Raw genomic sequence first — 20,019 nt, 5'->3', positions numbered from 1 at the left:
AAAAGGAGAGTGGTGTTTCACTTGATCGTGAGAAAAAAAAATAAAAAGACAGCAAAAAACAACAGAAAAATAACGAAGGTTTTAGGAATTCCTGTGTTTTCTTTTCATTTTGAGATCGTGGTGCAAATGTCACTGAAAACAACAGATAGCAAAAGACAACAATAGAAGAATAACGAAGGTTTTAGAAATTCCTGCGTTTTCTTTTCATTTTGAGATCGTGGTGCAAATGTCACTGAAAACAACAGATAGCAAAAGACAACAATAGAAGAATAACGAAGGTTTTAGAAATTCCTGCGTTTTCTTTTCATTTTGAGATGGTGGTGCAAATGTCACTGAAAACAACAGATAGCAAAAGACAACAATAGAAGAATAACGAAGGTTTTAGAAATTCCTGCGTTTTCTTTTCATTTTGAGATGGTGGTGCAAATGTCACTGAAATTTCTGGTCGATGAGAACGCCCTAGTGTGCCAACACACAGTAAGACATTCATCACATGAACATAGACAAGATAATGAAAGCATATGATAAGGCTGGAGCAACTGCCAACATTAGTTTGATAAGTAGAGACAGAGTTGTACACAGACACGAGAGACCCTTCACCAGAAAGAGAGACAGAGAGAGACACAGACTAAGAGAAGAGACTCAGAGATAAAAAGGAGAAATGCTAAAAAGAAATGAAAAATTCCTTCCCAATATTAACTTAAATAGAATGCCCTCCTTCAGCGTTCTGTCTCAGACCCACAACTGGCTTCTACGAAGTAAAATATCCAGGAAATACTGCTGCCCAGCGGACTTCTGATATCAGCCATGATATGGCTAACCATATTCCGGTCATATCCCCCGCAACCGGTTATCTAAGTTTCTGATATCATACAGGGGCGTTTTGCGCCGACGACCGATCCTTAGATATCAAGAGAACAGGTTTGCCAGACGCTTGATAAGAAGCCGAAGGGAAGTTGTTGGCCAGAGAGAGAGAGAGAGAGAGTGAGGGAGGGAGAGGGAGAGAGTCTCTCTTTCTCTCTCTCTCTTTCTCTGTCTCCGCACCATCCATCATCGGCGTCCCAGAGATCATTTGATAGACCAAGTTGTGGATTGACCAATAACTCCGTGAAGACTAGGGAGAGCGAGAGAGAGAGAGAGAGAGAGCCCGTAGGAGTCGCTGAAGGAGGTGATATTTACGTTAGGACATTACCTGGATGTGTGACGGGGAAGTGCGGCCGGTGAGCTGCAAAAGAGTCAAGTGACGATCATTTCCTGACGGTAGGCATGGACGAAGGGAGGGAGGGGGTTTTTGACAGTCTTTTGAGGGGAAGGGTTTTCCTACTGATGGAGTCCTTTCGTTAGTTATACATATACATATGTATAAATATCAACTCACTACAAAAACATTTGATCATTTTTTTTTTTTTTTGCGAATTCTATCAATACATAAGATATAAATCTATGGGAAAATATATTTTCGTTAGTTATACATATATATATATATGTATAAATATCAACTCACTACAAAAACATTTGATCATTTTTTTTTTTTTTTGCGAATTCTATCAATACATAAGATATAAATCTATGGGAAAATATATGTATATATATATATATAGCATCAATCTTAAAAGTATACTTAGAAATATACCAAGGGCATTTAAAAGCGATGAATTATAACAATTAAGAAAGACATTAAATAAGGTAATCATACAAGAAAAGTCCCACAGGAGGTCATAAACATAAAAAAATATCATTTTCGCTTTTTTTTTGTACACTTCAAAAACCACAGCGGGCCAAAAAAATTGCCCAGACGCCTCCAGATGGTCCGGAAACCAGTCCATGTGTCCATGGGAACAAGAAAAAAATATTTTCTAGTCTTAGTGATAATAACACTTTCCATTTTCATTTTTTTTTTTTTTTTTTTATCTTCGTCAGCTACAGGTATTGAAGGAATGTATGTTTAGAATGTTGAAGTGAATGTGGATGTTGACTGCTTTGTCTTAAGGAATCCCAGACTTTAAGGAAGAGTTGGCTGAAGACAAAAATGAGGCGAAAGAAAAAAAAAATTTAAAGATATACTGAAGTCATTATAGCGAGTTCACACACCCACACACCCAGGAGATAATTCACACACACACATAAAACGAAGAGTCGCACACAGACACAAATATACGTACGTATATATATATGTATACATAATCATATAAGCCCATGACCCATTTGATTGGACACCTACAACTCAACGCTACTGTACAATCAGTAGCAGGGAAATGATGGACTCCTTCGGAGCGAGAAATTCTTCAATGAAAATGGTTGTCCTTTCGTTCCCAGCCAGAGACTATCTCACCAAAGATGACTTTTTAACCACAGCGCAACACGACACACTAATACATAAATGTCTATGCATACTGCATACTGCATACTGCATACTGCATTTAATGCATGCATAAACGTCGAATATTTACAGACTCCACCTGCAAGTGGTCACATCGAGAGCGACGAGGCTACGTCATTGCCAGAGGATGGAAAAGAGTATAGCTGTCTTCGTCAACCTTCCCGCATCAAAGGAGACGACCCTGCTACTGATAGGTGAGCAGCGTCGAAGCAGATATATATATATATATATATATATATATATATATATATATATATATATATATATATATATATATATATATATGTATATATATTGAGGCAGAGTTTACCTATAGTGTCCAAAAAGCTCTTCAAGATGACAATGTTGGTCAGGGTAAAGTATTTCTTCTCTAACCTTCCCCACTAGCGAGAGAATCTGCGCCTGGCTTACTCAGAGAGAGAGAGAGAGAGAGAGAGAGAGAGAGAGAGAGAGAGAGAGAGAGAGAGAGAGAGAGAGAGAGAGAGAGAGAATTAATGTCCCTGTGAATTAGCTCTGGTTATCAACACGTGTCTTTCGACATTAAACGTGAAATATATAGTCAGTTTCAGAGTCGTCTGTTGCTCTTCCCAAGTCCAACTGTGCTACAGAAGTTGATGAGAATCATAATTTCTACGAAAAAGAGAGAGGGAAAAATATGAGAAATAACTTGGCACGTTAGGTGGAGAGGCGCATGCGTGATAAAAGCAACAGCATCCAACCAAGGCGCGAGGAGGCTGAAGGGAAGTGTGAGGGGTTATGTGCATCAAAAGCCTTCGGGCTGTAGATGAACGAAAAACACAGCGGCGAGCGAAATGCACTGATCATTTGAAAAGACGCCTGGGTGGCTGTTTTATGGAGGTCCTTGGATGCTCCTGTCAGCTAACAGTTTGTTTCTTTACACTTCACTCGAAATGGCATTAAAAAAAAATGTATCCCACACGATCCTACTTGGACGAATTACTCCAGGGAAGTTATTCAAGGAGGAAGGAAGAGTAGGGGGTGAGTAGGAGGGAGATAGGTGAGGCTACCAACACGAGCACTCCTCCTCCTCCTCCTCCTCCTCTTCCTCGTCCTCCTCTCGCTCCTCTGCCTCCAAGAGAGTCGTTTGAATCGAGAGTTTAAACCGCTCGAGTTGTGAGGAATATTTCCCCCTTGAAGAAAACAAATAAACGCTTGGCTTGTGAGGCAAGTGAAGGGCCTAACGTAAAATAGTTGCCAAGTTTTTTCTTTTTTGTCTTTTTCAAGCTTGGATCTCTCTCTCTCTCTCTCTCTCTCTCTCTCTCTCTCTCTCTCTCTCTCTCTCTCTCTCTCTCTCTCTCTCTCTCTCTCTCTCTCGTAGGTGCTCACGTGGGGTGGGTGGGTGGGTGCGGGGGGAAACACCAACAGTTTGGACACTAACGACACAACTAGGCTAGACAACGGCTTCCAATTGCTTGTTTAGTGCCAGGCTTCAACTGCGATGCCAACTATATATGTGTGTGTGTGTGTGTGTGTGTGTGTGTGCTCTCTGTGTTTCCTGTACAAACACAGACCTCTTTGCTTTGACACGAGTCAACCTCAATCCTGTGTTCTGAGTGATATGACATCACAGGATTACACACACACACACACACACACACATATACATACATATATATATATATATATATATATATATATATATATATATATATATATATATATATATATATATAACACATGTGCGATATTCACACGAACGCATCAATTTTCTTTACCGAAACCTGTCACTAAAATGAACTGAGCCAGGATGAACCAAAACGCGACTCGACATTAATATCATTATTGGGGTCGTACGTCAGGTTGGCGGTTGACGTTTAACGACCTTTTCCCATTACTCTGCTGGTGACACATGGAAATTTGGCGGCGCAAGGCGAGTCTCGGTGCCCAGGAGAGAGCTGGACGCCACACACACACACACACACACACACACACTCCAGCTGAAGCTCCCTCCTCCTCCTCCCACCTTCTGCTGAAGCTGCCTCCTCCTCCTCCCACCTTCTGCTGAAGCTCCCTCCTCCTCCTCCCACCTTCTGCTGAAGCTGCCTCCTCCTCTCACCTTCTGCTGAAGCTCCCTCCTCCTCCCATCTTCTGCTGAAGCCCCAGCCACCATCGTCTTCCTCCTCACCTATCGTGGACTCCACTTGATGTAGTCCAAATAATCAAACATTGATTTATGCTGTTCTTGGGCAATTACCACATTAGAAAGAATAATAACAAACATGTTTCTCTCTCTCTCTCTCTCTCTCTCTCTCTCTCTCTCTCTCTCTCTCTCTCTCTCTCTCTCTCTCCCTCATAGGTGTGGTAATTCAAAAGCCGAGTAAGCGTCTGTTTGGATTTCAGTATATATATATATATATATATATATATATATATATATATATATATATATATATATATATATATATTAAGAACTACGATCTTCCTAGAGTAACTGGAAGATACCGTGAACTCACAGAGAGATAGATAGATAGATAGATAGATAGATAGAGAGAGAGAGAGAGAGAGAGAGAGAGAGAGAGAGAGAGAGAGAGAGAGAGAGAGAGAGCTTTGAGAGGCTCTGGTCGAGACCATCGATCACGAACTCTGATTCAAGACGAGGAGGAGAGGAGGGAAGGAAGGAAGAAGAACCTGTCTGGTAACTCACCATCCCACAGACCGCCCTACCTCGTTAGTGCATCTCTTGATGCATAATGGATCGAGTTACGCCAGGCTGAGCACCTGTGATAACCCCCCCATCCCCAACCCATGATTAATGACCGCCATCGGTAACTAAGTATAGAAAGAAATCGCGCCCGGCAGACGAAGGGTAAAAACAAACAAACACTCCAGACACAGCGATCGAGGCGGCAAGGAAGACGAGGGGGAAAAAAAAAAGAAAAAGAAAAAGTCCCACTTCCTCTGCTGCACGCCAAGCTGTTAAGAGACGATCGTAGCTGCAATTAATTACAGGGTTGTTTACCCTCTCCGTTACGGAGCCATGGTCTAGAGTCGCCATCTATGGGGGCGTCGCTCGTGCCTTCGTTAAGGATAGACTGAAACGCACTGGTGAACGACACAAACGTAAGAATATTTGAAGGTGAAATGCAGTGTAAAGATATACACACAGCTTCCGTGTGTCTGTCGTAGATAAACTGGGATGTAGAGGAATGAGGAAGAAGAGGAATGGGAGGAGGGCGGTGTAGGAGGATACGTAGAAGGAAAGGGAAGGGAAGATGATGAAGGGGAGGAGGAGGAGGAGGAGGAGGAGGAGCAAGAGGATGGGAGGACGAGAGTGAGACACTCCTCCGCACGAGACGATAAGATGATCAAGTGAAAGATGATATGAGAGAGAACAAGTGAGAGAGAGAGAGAGAGAGAGAGAGAGAGAGAGAGAGAGAGAGAGAGAGAGAGAGAGAGAGAGAGAGAGAAGGGGGACGTGTGTGTGTGTGTGTGTGTGTGTGTGTGTGTGTGTGTGTGTGAAGAGCACCGCGATGACCAGTTCTCACTCCGCCACACACATGAAACTGAGGAAGACGTCAGACCTCCTTGCTGACCGCCTTCCTTCCCCTCACCACCACCACCAACCCGACGGCCCCGCTATCTACGACCCCGTTACCCCGACACACCCGCCCCAGTTCCACCTATCATCCGATCTTCCTACACATATATATATCCTGGAATACTTGTCTGGCAGTAACTGCCACTTGGAACAGGTCGAAGACTGCGTCGTCGGGTATGGAAGGTGGTCGCATAGGTGCAGGTTCCAAGGGAGGCGATGGAGGCGGTTGACACTTCCAAGCACAGGCAGGGTTGGTTCTAACCTCAGAGCCCGTCCAATGCACGACGCTATGTAGTACGTGGAAGACGGACACAACCGGATGATAAGCGCCTCGATGTTGGCAGACGTATCTGAGATAACTGCTGGGTGGAGGAGTCCTGCAGAACCTTAGCGAATTGTGAGAGGCGCAGGTCAGGGGCCTCAGTGACTTGACGGCTGTTAGGAAGTTCCTCAGCGACCAGTTGCTCGTGGTCAGGATCACAGCGACTGGTGGTAGTGGTGGGTGGTTCTGCGATAGGTGGTTGTAGGTATGGGGCTTCAGCTGTTGCGCGCTACTGAAGAAGGTTCTAATGACTCTTTAACTGTTGTGGTGAGGGCGCCTCATCGACTAGTAATGAGGACCTCGGTGAGAGTGGTAGCTGATGATGAGGCCCTTAACGACTGATGGTCAATCTACTTACCAAGTAGTGGCTTGTGATGAAGACCTTACAGATTAATTCATAAGGGTTCTAAGAGCGCCCTCAACGAGGCCATATCCTTCATCTCCTTCACGTGAAGGATTCTTGTGCAGGGTTACGTCATCCATCTACGCATTCCCTCCATCTCCTATCGTCTTACCATCTCGTCTGAGCTTCAGTTTCTTGACGTAAACTCGAACAGAACTTCAACTTTTCGTATCTCCCTCGATCAATCCGTTTAATGTTTCTGTATCACCAACGATTAGTCAGACTTGTGTCTCAAAATCTCCATCGATGAGTGAGATTAATGTCTCGGAATCTCCATCCATCAGTCAGCAAACAAAACATACACCTACTTAACATACTTACAAGAAAGTAACTGGGAAATCTAATGAGGAAATAAAAGAATGGTGCACGGTGGAAGCTATGAACACGTTAGTGTACACTGGCATTCCCAGGTGCCAGATGACTGCCTGGGTGACAGGCGAGGCACCGACAGAACAGACCAAGTGAAGAGAACCTCCAGCCACCAAATAACTGACTCGGAGAACTTCAGTCTGGTGGATTAACGATGAAGTAATCTCTAAGTTAGGCATGTCCTCTTGTGGCTTCCGCCGGTGCGTGTGGACAAGCAACAGATATGTCGCAAGGGGTGGGTGTGTGTGTGTGTGTGTGTGGGGAGTGAGGGTGTGGGGAGATCGAACCCCCACCCCCCCATCATTCCCCCCCCCCAGTACACACGCACCACCACTCCACCGCCATCACCGCCAGGTCTCTCTCCCCCCCCAACCTCCTCCCCCTCCCCTCCCACAGCACACAAGTCTTTGTTTATTTGCTCTAGTGGCACGGCGCAAGGTAAATACTGAACGGGCTGGGTTTTGGTTGTACTTATTGTGAGGTTTAAGGAGCGTGGCGCGTACTGACGCCGGCTGTACGGACACCACTCCGTGGATCGTCTCTCTCTCTCTCTCTCTCTCTCTCTCTCTCTCTCTCTCTCTCTCTCTCTCTCTCTCTCTCTCTCTCTCTCGCCTGGTGGCCAGCCTATAGCAAGTGCCGCCTCAACTCGAAACCCGCCAGTGTTGTTGGTACCTCGACTCAGCGCTGTAGTCATCACCCCCTCCTGCCCCCACACGACCCTCACCCCGCACACACACACACACACACACACACACACACACACACACACGACCTTCTCTCCCACCACCACCACCCTCAACATACGACCTCCTCCTGCACCCCTTAACATATAACCTCGTACTCCTCCACACACACACACACACACACACACACACACACACACACACACACATAGACATGCACCCGCGCGACGCACACACACACTCATTCACTAATTCATGAAATGGCAAGACATTCACTGATGAAGTAAAAAGCCCTTCGTGTCTGCCTACATTCCCACTCACTCCTACTCTCACCCACCTCTCCCTCACCACTACATTCACCCAACTCTCCCTCTCTTACCACCACTCTCCTCCACTCTTCCCACTGTCCTTACTCTCACTCTCCCTCCCCTCTCCATTACTCTAAATCTCCTACACTTACCACCAGTCCTACCCCCTCTCCCTTTACTCTCACCTCCCCTCCCCTCTTCAATAATCTCACTCTCCCTTTACCAATACCCTCACCTCATCTCCCCTCACTCTCACTCTCACCCCTTCCCTTACCACTACTTCACCCGTTCCTCTTACCATTACTCTCCTCCCTCCCTCCCCTTGCCATTACCCTCACCCACCACCCCACCTCCCCTTTTCGTAACTCTCTCTCTCTCTCTCTCTCTCTCTCTCTCTCTCTCTCTCTCTCTCTCTCTCTCTCTCTCTCTCTCTCTCCTCCCTGCCTAATGATGATTCACAGCGCCAGGAATGCCTATCATTGAATCTCCATGATTGATCGAGTGTTGGCTTTCACACACACACACACACACACACACACACACACACACAGCGGCTCCTCTGACTGCTGCCTCTATTCAATCTGGTTGTGGCTGAGTTCGCTAACCACCAGTTACTCATTTCCGGTCATTCATGACGTCACTCACCTTGCAAGAACGAAAGAAGAGCTCTCCTCCCCCCCCCCAACACCCAACCCCTCCCCCCTCCCTCCCTCCCTCCCTCTCTCTCTCTCTCTCTCTCTCTCTCTCTCTCTCTCTCTCTCTCTCTCTCTGAGGGTGGTGAGAGACAGTCGCCTTTACTTTGCTGTATTCTTCTTCTACTCTTGTTATGGGGACTATTTCTTTCATTGTATGATCTAGTAATTAGAAGACCAACCCACCTCATTTGGACCATGGGTCTGTGTGGTCTCTCTCTCTCTCTCTCTCTCTCTCTCTCTCTCTCTCTCTCTCTCTCTCTCTCTCTCTCTCTGCTTTGCATTGCTCACATTTCTTTATCTTTGTTAACCTCTCTGCGCCAGTTTCCACCTCACAACACAACTCATGAGATGATGTGAGAAACCTTCTCATAGCACATTCAAAGTATGAACCCTCAGAGCTGACTTCCTCATTGCCAACGTCAGCGTGATGTCAGCTCCGACCGTCAGGAAACACTACAACACAAGCTGCCCTCTGCGTCAGCACATCGCTGCAGGAATTCTTCCTGTCTGACGGTGTCGAATTGTCAGTCAGCCAGGGAGTCAGCTTTTGCTGGAGTGTCAGCCACCGTCATTCATCATCTGAGAGTGAACTGGGGTCGAGATTGGCCCAAGGTCGACCATGCCTTATCACTGTATACTGGCGTCAGCAACGTGTTAAACTACTGTCAGCTATATAGTGTCTAGTGTCAGCCATATACTACCTTAACAGTGGCCTACTGTCAGGAGGACACATCCTGATAACGAGGTCAGACACAGACGACCTTGAAGACACCAATGTCAGCTTACATACAAAACGTTAGCAATGACCTCCCATTATACATATATGTCAGTCATATAGTGCAACACGGTGTCAGCCAAGTGTAAGCACCCCAACAGTGTCAGCAGTGTCAGTCGTACGGTATTCATGAGCTCAGTATTGACCATAGTATCTATCAGCATCTATCATCTTGGCCTCTGTGTCTGTCTGTCTGTCACTGTGAGCTGATAAGCTACCATCATATAAAAATGTTAGCTGTAAACTCGACACTGTATGTAGTTGTCAGCTAACGCCATGATCTATCATCTTCTGGCTCTCAGATATGAATTATTGATATGCACAAGTATCCGTTGTTCCACTTTGATTGACAGCCTCAGTCTTATCTGATAACAGTCAGCCATCTATCATCATGCTATCAGTGTCAGCTGCATGGTACTATTCGTACTGTTAGCCGGGTACTGCCATCAATTATGTGTCACCTTCTGGCTAAATCACTGTCAGTCCTATGCTATTCCCTCACTTTCATCCACTATGCTGACGATTGATGACGACGATCACGTATGAATATCCCTTCAGTGTCAGCAGGAGTGTCAGACGACGATGGAAAACATCCGATGCGTCATCTCTCGGGCCAAACTGTCCAGAAATCATCATCCAAGCCAACACAGGATCAACTGATCAACCAATTTATCATCAGAAAAGACGAATAATTCATCAGAGCAGAGCTGATCAATTAATCAATCAGGGAAAAATGAATAACTCATTAGGGCAAGTGTCAGACGATGTCAGCAACCGGTGTGATATATAGCCCAGCTCCCGGCAATGATGGTTTGGTAGAAGGACAGCACAGTCTACAGCAGATGTTTCGAATCCTTTCCTGCGTCGTCAGCAGAAATTGCTGATTAATTGCCCCGTCCGTCAGCAGTTTCGGGGATAGATAAATAACTCGTCAGCAATAGTCGAGTCCTGATTGGTCCTTGTGGCTGCACGTTGGGAAGGAGAGGAGGGAATGATAAGGGGCCAGCTTGACTTGGCCCTTGCTTGAGCGACGTTCTTGCAACGGTGCTTTGAGGGAGCGTCCCCGTGGTCTGGTATCAGTCATATCGGCTTTAGCTTCGTGTTGTGATCGAGTTGTGTGTGTGTGTGTGTGTGTGTGTGTGTGTGTGTGTTGTTGCTGAATATGTGTTTACGTATGTATGTGTATGAAACAACGATCGCCATATGAACATGCAAAGCATGTTTATCCACCCACCCACAGACACACACACACACACACACACACACACACCACACACACACACACACACACACACACACACACACACACACACACACACACACACGTAAAGGCAAATGTCAAGGGAATCATTTCGAAATGGAGTGCCCAAGGGATCTGTTCTGAGACCATTGCTTTTCTCGATCTCTGTAGAATGACTTGCCAGAAGGGTTTGCATCCTACCTGAATGCCAAGGTCATGAAGGAAATGAAGAGTGAAGAGGGCTTGGATCACCCTACGAGGAACCCAAACAAACAAGGGAACCTAAACAAACTCCAGAGCTTGCCTAATACATTATGGATAGAATTCAAACCGAATAAATGTAAAGTAATGAGGACGGGACATGGGGAAAGATGGCCAGCTTATGAATTACTCAACAGGAAATCAGCTTCAGGAATTTGCTTGAGAAAGAGACGTGGGAGAAGACATCGTCCCCAGACTGTCGCCAGAATTACTGTACATTTTAGGAGAACAGCAAAGAAGACTAACTGTCTGCTGTCAAATAACAGAATAGCAGTTTAAGTATGTGGATAAGCAAATATTCCAGCAAGCTGTTTACATCCCACGATCACAGCGTGGTCCTCAAGTGTGCTCACAGCATCTGAAGAAACAAAAGAACTAACAGAGAAGGTCTAGAGGAGTGCAACAAAGATGACAGCAGACTTGTGAGAAACCTGAGTTATCAGAGAGAGGTTAGAAGAGGTTTGAGATGTGGCTACCATGGAAGAGGAGTATGGGGTACCTGATGACAACCATCGTATCGAAACCTGTTTGATAAGGTCGACAGGGAAGAGGTTTTCGAAAGACACGAGGAGAGAACAACCAGAGGACCATAACATGAAATCAAGCAAGAACTTTGTCAGAAATGGTGTTAGAATAAGGGTGTTTGAAGGTGGTGTAATGATAAGTGTCTAATGGTATGAGAGTCGTGGATGAATGAAATACCCTGCTTGATGAAACTGTGCATGTGGGCAGTACACACGAGTTCAAAAAGCTCTATGATAGTAGAGAAAGTTCAAGAGATGAGACTCCACGAGTGTAGAATTCCCTGCTTCCCTCCTCGCACACTATGAATAGGTAGTTACAAAAAGGTAAGCAGACACACACACACACACACACACACACACACACACACCCAAGACTTCGATGCAATAAAGCTGCGGTTGCCAGCCTCAGGCGTCCACTCACCAGCCACCGTAGTCACCCCTGCCTCAAGCCAACTTACTTTCCCTTAATATCCGCACACAGCAAACACATTCCCCTTCCTAACTCCTACTAACCGGTCCCTTGTACCTACCTCATCTCTCTCTCTCTCTCTCTCTCTCTCTCTCTCTCTCTCTCTCTCTCTCTCTCTCTCTCTCTCTCTCTCTCTCACGTGGGATATGTACACATACACGTTCATATATACAAAGGTAATTACACACATATACGTACACACACACACACGCACACACACACACACACACACACACACACACACACACACACACACCTAAACATCTTCATTTGGCTAGGTCCTCCCTCGTTATCTGTCGGCCCTGAGCCCCTGTCTAAGGTCCACCCTGAAACCCTGACTACCCTGGGCGTCCCTGTGTGCCCGCTGATCTGGCACTCCTCCAAATTTATCATGGGTGCAGCAAATGACACAGTCCACGCTGATGCCAAAGGCTTCAATGACATGACATGACAGTGATAAATGACAGGGGCGATTATACACGCCGCGTAGGTGGAATATGACAAGGCAGTGCAAATTACAGATGCTTGTTATAGCCCAGTGTGATATCCAAATGGGGTCTGGTTACGGGATTATAGTTTTGATTAGGGGTAATTATAGATGAGGAAGGTTAGACAGGAATAGTATGGTGTCTCTTGATGGAGGATCGCAAGAGGGATGGATGATATTCAGCTGACCATTACAGGAAAATGACGAACGAGACCAATTACTTCAAGTCCTTCTCGTAAACTGTAGATCAGTTACAGCTGGGAGGAGCACCTCCTCCTCAGTGCGTGGCATGAATCGTAGAAGAGAATGGATGAAAACGAAAATCACCTTCGAAATCATAGATGAAATGAGAGCCAATACTAGAAGGAACCAGCCATGTAACGAACGTGAGGTCGTGGTGTAAATCATAGGTAGAAGAGCGAGACGAGAGAAGTCAGAGAAGGGCAAATTATAGGCGGTGTAGGAGGGAGGAGGAGGAGGAGGAGGAGGAGGAGGAGGAGGAGGAGGAGGAGGGGGGGGAGGGGGAGGGATGGGGGAGAGGAAGGAGGGAGGAGGGGACTGGAACAGGTCACGAGGAGAGACCAAGGTGCAAATCGTAGGTGGGGTCGCAAATTATAGACTGGTTTCAGTTTGAACAAGAGAATACGGCTTGAATTATAGATGGAGACAAGTTAGGAGACGAAACTATGGTGCAAATTACAGCTAGGTCGAGTTAGGAGAGGATAGGATGATGTAGATGATAGAGGGGAAACAAATTAGGGGGCGAAACCATGTTGCTGATTATAGATAGGGAGGAGCAAGTTAGGTGATGAAACTATGGTGATGTTTATAGATAAGTTAAAGTTAAGAGGCGAAAGCACTGGGCATATTAGGGAAGCGAAACCATCGTTCATATCACTGATGGACTCAAGTTATGAGAAGCCATGGTAGAAAGTATAGCTGGGGTCAAGTTTAGGATGTAACTATGGTACAAAGTACAGCTGAGGTCAAGTTAGGGGTATGGAAACATGGTACAAAGTATAGTTGGGGTCAAGTTAGGGAATGAAACCATGGTGCAAAGTATAGTTGGGGTCAAGTCAGGATACGAGACCATGGTACAAAGTATAGTTGGGGTCAAGTCAGGATACGAGACCGTGGTACAAAGTATAGTTGGGGTCAAGTTAGGGAATGAAACCATGGTGCAAAGTATAGTTGGGGTCAAGTCAGGATACGAGACCATGGTACAAAGTATAGTTGGGGTCAAGTCAGGATACGAGACCATGGTACAAAGTATAGTTGGGGTCAAGTCAGGATACGAGACCATGGTACAAAGTATAGTTGGGGTCAAGTTAGGATACGAAACAATGGTGCCAGGTATATAAGAGGAGACAATCCACAAGACGACTCCAACAACTACGAATGACCACATGATAATGGGGCAACCAACAGCCATCAAACGTTAGAACAGTCATGCATATTGAGGAAGATGAATTAGAGACCATGACAATTAATTGAAAGTAATAATTAGCAAAGACCATTGAACCAAAGGACGTGATCATTAGATAAGACAAGTCAGCTTGTCCTCCTGCTTAAAGAGCTCACACATCATTACCAACTAACTACTACAGACGGAGGACTTGGGCTAGTTACATCATAAGGAAGGTGGCTGGGAGATTTATGGGCCTCTGGCATTGGCAACAGTGGTAGGAGTCAGTGAGAGCGGGAGGGAGAAGACGCGAGAGGAGAGGCTGCTGTGGTGAGAGTGGGATGAAAGGAGAGGTGAGGGAAGTGAATGAAGAGAAGAAGGAAGAGGGGGAAGAGGAGGAGAGGATATGGAAGATGAAGAGCAAGGAGAAGAAGGAGGATGGGGAGAGATGATACGAAAGATATGTCATTAAAAGATGAATATTTGTGGTCAAATTGGTTTATGATGATAGAGGAGGAAATGGACAGACAAACCTATAAGACGAAAGACTAATAAGGCAAGAATGAAGAAGAGAAAGAAAAAAAGAAAGAAGAAGAATTGTATGAGAAGAAAGAAGCTGTAAGGAGATTTTACACTTAAAGCAAGAATCATAAAAGAATAGAAGAATAAGGAAAAAAGAAAAAGAAAGTAAATGAAGGAAGGAGATAAAGATGTAATGTTACAGAGTAAATAGAAGGAGGGAAAGAATAAAGAAATATAAAGGGGCAGAGGAGAGGAGGAATGAGCAAAAGCAAAAGGCCTGACAATAAGAATGAAACATGAAATGAGAAGGTAGGGAGAGACAGAGACAGCATCACAACAAGGCGAAGGAGGAAGTGGAACGTATGGTAATGTCGTGGTTGTTGGTGGGTTCTAATGGGAGGCTAGGCATATCTGGCTGGCTGGCTGGCCGGCTACTGCTGGTCCCTTATGGTCACTGTCTGCCTCTGGTGGCTCCTGGAAGCTCCATGGGCAGCACACCCATACAGGCAGAAAGTCAGGCAGGTCAACATTGAACAGATGGAAATATCAAAGATATATATAGAGAGAGAGAGAGAGAGAGAGAGAGAGAGAGAGAGAGAGAGAGAGAGAGAGAGGAGAGAGAGAGGACTGCCAGTAGTGTTGTGACGGGTGTTTTATGGCGGGTGTGAGGTAGAGGGAGGCAGCAGAAGATGAGGTTTACGAGGTACACGCGGACAGGACACTCCCACAGCCGTCCCGCCAGCCAGCCAAACGTAAGTCCGAAGCGACGACCTCAGCAAGGGTGTGTGGACAAGGGATAACGTTAGGACACTCTAGTGACAGGAGGGGCTCAAGGTAGTTGTGGTTGGTGGTTGGTGGTTGGTACATACCTGGCGGGTAAGGTGCTGGGGGCATGCTCTCCGCAGTGGGATAGTTCCTCAGGTATCCGTCGTGGGGGTATCCTGCAGCAGCCTCCATGGCGGACTTAGGGGCGCCATCTGCCGCCGTCAGGTATGGCACGGGCTGGCCGTGGGCGTCAACGTGGCCCACACGCCCGTAGGGAGGGTAGTTGCACCAGGTCTGTGCGGCGAAGGCTTGGCAGGACTCCGTAGCCATGGAAGAAGGCCCCGGTGCGTAGTCGTATTTGTTGGGCCAGAAGGCCAGAGTCTTGCGGTCAGCCATCCTGGAATCCGCAATGTTGTAGTAGGTGGGGGTAACGCCGTCCCGGCAGAAGGGCTGGCCATACTGGGAGTCGAACGGGGCCGTGGCTGCGGCATGGTCAGGCTGGTAGTTCCAGGGTTGTGTGGAGTGGGAGTGCCTGATGACCCCGGCCGCCGTGCCCGAGTCGGGCCCCGCGGGGCACTCGGGTGGATGCGGGTAGGTGGATACCGCCAGGGTGGTGGCCACGCGCTTGGCCGGGATGTGCAGCGGTGTCTGGCCCGTGGGCTCCAAGCCTCGAGTACTGCCCGAGTCCTCATACAGCGAGCCGTTCATCCTGTCTTGTCCTCCTCCCTCGCTGGTGACCACTGCATGGTGGTGACGCCACGGTAAGGAGTCCACCGTCGCCAGGATGCCGCGCGGTCACACACACGATCGGAAAGAGAGAGAAAACAACACACACACATTAGCTGGCGTGGCACTAGGTCGGCCGCCGCATGGGGGCAAAAGCACGCTAGGCACGGGAGCTGCGGCCGCGGCAAAAAACAGCCTGCGTGTGTTAAGGCCGCGGCGAGCTCAGACACTATCTGCTGTCTGGGCTGCACACCGCTCTCTCGGCCGAGGGAGGCGGGGCTCCCGCTAGCTCCGCCGAATGAGAGTAGCTCCGCCTCCTCTAGCACCGCCCCGACCTCCCTGGCCACATCAGTGGCTGGGACTGGTCACGTGACGTGTTTAAGCCCCTCCCATCCCTTGCCCTCGACCCTGGCGGCAGCCTGGCCCAGCACTAACACAAATTATTACATGCAGTAATTAAGGCTGTTTGCCGTTTTCAGTGATTGGCATAACACACCTGTAAGCCGGTAGATGTGTCTCCGTCTACCTGGCAACAACTGACACCTCTCAAACACTCCTCCCTCAGTGTCGCTTCCCTGCGACCTCACCCCCAAGCCTTCACCCTGAGTTAGACCTTAACCTCTAAACTTGTTCCTTCCCCTCGTCCCCAAACACCTTCCCCGTCTGTCCCCACGATGGTGGCGGCAGCGGTGCTTCCCATCCCCGCGGTCCTGAGGCACGGGCAAGACCCACCAAAACAGAAGCAGAAGCAGTAGCAAAATAACAAGTCACTCTCCAACAGAGTCGTCCCTTCCTCCAACCCCTGTTAGGCTCATCAGAACACCCTCCACACACCGCCACCACCACGGGAGTGTGTGTGTGTGTGTGTGTGTGTGTGTGTGTGAGAGAGAGAGAGAGAGAGAGAGAGAGAGAGAGAGAGAGAAGCCTCAGACCTGCCCCAGCAGAGCAACTCGGGGCCACCCACCACTTCGGAGTTAAAAGGCCCGTGGTCGTGACGCCTCCGCCGCCAGTAAGTGTTGATGATTCTCTCCGGGACACTCACAGACACGCTACTGCAGGAGGCCGAGGACCGGGGTGGCCCCGTTTTTGGAAAGGGTTGTCATGAGTTCCGTGGCGTGGGAGGAGGGAGGGAGGGAAGAGAGGGTGGTGGTGACGTTGAGTTTGGAGGGATTCTCAGTGGGTTTTGAGAGGGTTTGGCGAGTCCAGATGAGAGGAGAGGGAGGTGCATTAGAGTATGCTTTTGGAGGGAGGATGTGGGTAAATCTAAAGGCTTATACGGGTGGGTTTGCATGGACCCTGAGTAGCTTGGGAGGGGGTGTGGATGGACTTTGAGGGGATATCGTTGCGTTTGAAGGTGATTCAGCTGGGATTGGCGGGGATGTAATTGGGTACAGACTAGTGCTGAGTAGCTCAGAGAAATGCAAATCAGTTAGTCCCGTAGGTGACATACATTGATTAACAAAGAGTATTCATGAACTAGAGAAGCACGGGTTTGGTCTGGAAGGGCGATAGAGAGTCTCTGGAAGACATGGGATCTTCTGGAACTCCTATAAAGCTGGATTGGAAGGAAACATTGAGGTCACGTGAAACTGTAAGGTCCCTCTGGAAAGACCTCTGTCGGTTTTAAAGGGGGAGTAGAAATCAACACGAACTAAAAGACAAGAATCTGGAGGAGGATGAACACTGACTCAGGGACGATGCTTCCAGCTTCTCTCTCGAGGAGGAGGAGGAGGAGGAGGAGATCAAGACACAGTGAGTGTGCGTCTACCAGCCGACCAGTGGCTGGTAATGAATCTTCTTCAGCTAGTGACGTCCACTAAATACCATCACTCTCTTGCGACACCACACCACTACCACCCTCTCTCTCTCTCTCTCTCTCTCTCTCTCTCTCTCTCTCTCTCTCTCTCTCTCTCTCTCTCTCTCTCTACTATCCCTCCTCTGTCCGTAGGAGTTTGGAAGTTTAGTTTACTATTACTATCCTGCAGCAGACGATCTCTTAGAAGGCCATTAGGTTCCTCTGTTCTCTGACTTTCTCATCAACTCTCTCTCTCTCTCTCTCTCTCTCTCTCTCTCTCTCTCTCTCTCTCTCTCTCTCTCTCTCTCTCTCTCTCCCCCTTGTTATCGGCTGTGGTCTCCAGTAGCGAGTGAGTCGACCTCCGTTAAATTATCGAGCGGTTCCGTTACAGAGGTAGGGTGGGTGGGTGGGTGGCCCGGGGGGAGGGGAAGGGTGTAGGGGGAGGAAGGGTGGCGAATGGGAGGGGTTGGGGGGGGCAGAGAGGGAGGAATGGGAGGCAGGCATGGAGATGGGAGAGGCAGAGATACGTGGAATGGATGGGAAAGGATGGAAGGGGCGTACGGAGGATGCACTTCTGGGCTGTGAAAGAGAAGGTTGGTAGGTAAAACATTCTTGAGAGTTGAAAATGGATGAAGAAGAACCATGAAGAAGGATGATAACTGCGTGGAGAGAGAGAGAGAGAGAGAGAGAGAGAGAGAGAGAGAGAGAGAGAGAGAGAGAGAGAGAGAGAGAGAGAGAGAGTTGATGAGAAAGTCAGAGAACAGAGGAACCTAATGGCCTTCTAAGAGATCGTCTGCTGCAGGATAGTAATAGTAAACTAAACTTCCAAACTCCTACGGACAGAGAAGGGATAGTAGAGAGAGAGAGAGAGAGAGAGAGAGAGAGAGAGAGAGAGAGAGAGAGAGAGAGAGAGAGAGAGAGAGAGAGAGAGAGAGAGACTTGCTGATGAACGAGCTGGGGGAGAAGGGTGAAAAATCAGGACAGGAAGCGATGGAAGCCAACGGAGGGACTAATTGGGCAGGAACCAGAGAGACGGGCTTGGGGGAGGAAGGGAGGACAGGAATGGCACACAAGGGAGAAAAAGGAATGCGAATAGAAAACGAGGAGAGGGAAATCAGATGGGCACGAGAGAGGAATAAGGTAAAAGAGGAAAAAAAAAATAGAGAGCGAGAGAAAAAAAATATTGGAGACTAAGCGTCAATCATAGGCCATAAACCGCTTAAAGGTCAACTAGGAACAATAGGAACCGAACGAAAACATACGGAAAAAAGATATTTCCTTCTGGAAAGCACATACAGAAGCGAAAGCGAACGGTCTGTACAACAAAGGCACGACTGAGGAGAGTTTAACGAAAGAGATAAAAGGGGAGAGAGAGAGAGAAGGGGAGATGCGAAGAGCGGAGGTTGTAAATAGGGGTGTAGGGAGAGGGGAGGAGGAGAGAGGGAGAGTGGAAAAGAAACGGGGGAAATGGAAGAGGGCTCTCACATTACCCTTGGTAGTAAAGAGGGTCAGCTTAGTAAAGACGAACGAAACCAGACATCAGTTTGATGCGATGCGAGATGGCTTGACGTTGAGGAGAGAGAGAGAGAGAGAGAGCGAGAGAGAGAGAGAGAGAGAGAGAGAGAGAGAGAGAGAGAGAGAGAGAGAGAGAGAGAGAGAGAGAGAGAGATGGAAATGCGTTGGAAGGAGAGACAATGATGAATTCAGAAGGGAACAGCTTCAGCTGGACAAAGACTCATTTACGTAAAGTGATAGACGAAATGTGAGTAATCAGAAGAGGAGGAGGAGGAAGAGGAGGAGGAGGAAGTGGGTTACAGAGGAGAGATATGGGGTAAGAACAGATGATAGAGAGGGAAGATAAGGCGTAATAAAAAGGGGCGAACATGGGTCGCATAACCTCTAGTGGAGAGGGGGTATGGTAGGGTAGATGTAGATAAGGAATGAATCAAGGGGTCAGATGGTAAGATGAGGTGTAATAGAATAAATATCACACAGAAAATAAGTAGCGAGAGGAAAAGGGAATGGAAAAGATGAATGATGATGGGAGATAACTGGGGGGTATAAGGATCTAACTATGGCAGACTAGAAGAGGTAAGTAGAAGATGGGAAGATGGACAGAGTAACAGAGAGGAGTGTGGTGAAATGCGAAGGATAGATAGCAAGTTATAATATCAAGACTTAAAGGCAAAGTGAGAAACAAAAAAAAGATGAGCTCCCCTTCCCTAAGTGAACAAATACATTATTTGATAAGGAATATTTCTTTACCCTGTTTTTAAGACGGCCGAGTCGGGCCATAGACCTCAAAGGTGATATTCTCTGATAAGGGAACTT

The 20,019-nt window shown here is 47.4% G+C and overlaps 1 protein-coding gene across 4 annotated transcripts in view; it reads right to left on the bottom strand.

The window, feature by feature from the left end:
• The window catches only part of LOC139756564 (homeobox protein abdominal-B-like), a 217,365-nt gene that overhangs the window by 60,507 nt on the left and 136,839 nt on the right, over positions 1-20,019 (bottom strand). For 2 of the 4 annotated variants that reach the window (XM_071676167.1, XM_071676168.1), the window contains exons 3-4: positions 15,272-15,907; positions 1,193-1,225 (exon numbers count right to left, since the gene is read on the bottom strand). In XM_071676167.1, coding sequence (XP_071532268.1) covers positions 1,193-1,225; positions 15,272-15,875 — 637 coding nt within the window. In that variant the 5' untranslated portion in view covers positions 15,876-15,907. Of the gene's footprint in view, positions 1-1,192; positions 1,226-15,271; positions 16,146-20,019 lie in introns of those variants that run through there. The other 2 variants (XM_071676170.1, XM_071676169.1) reach the window with 2 other exon arrangements.

The sequence above is a fragment of the Panulirus ornatus genome, chromosome 22 (assembly GCF_036320965.1).
Source record: "Panulirus ornatus isolate Po-2019 chromosome 22, ASM3632096v1, whole genome shotgun sequence".
Lineage (NCBI taxonomy): Eukaryota > Metazoa > Arthropoda > Malacostraca > Decapoda > Palinuridae > Panulirus > Panulirus ornatus.
This window is presented reverse-complemented; position numbering and strand designations above follow the sequence as displayed.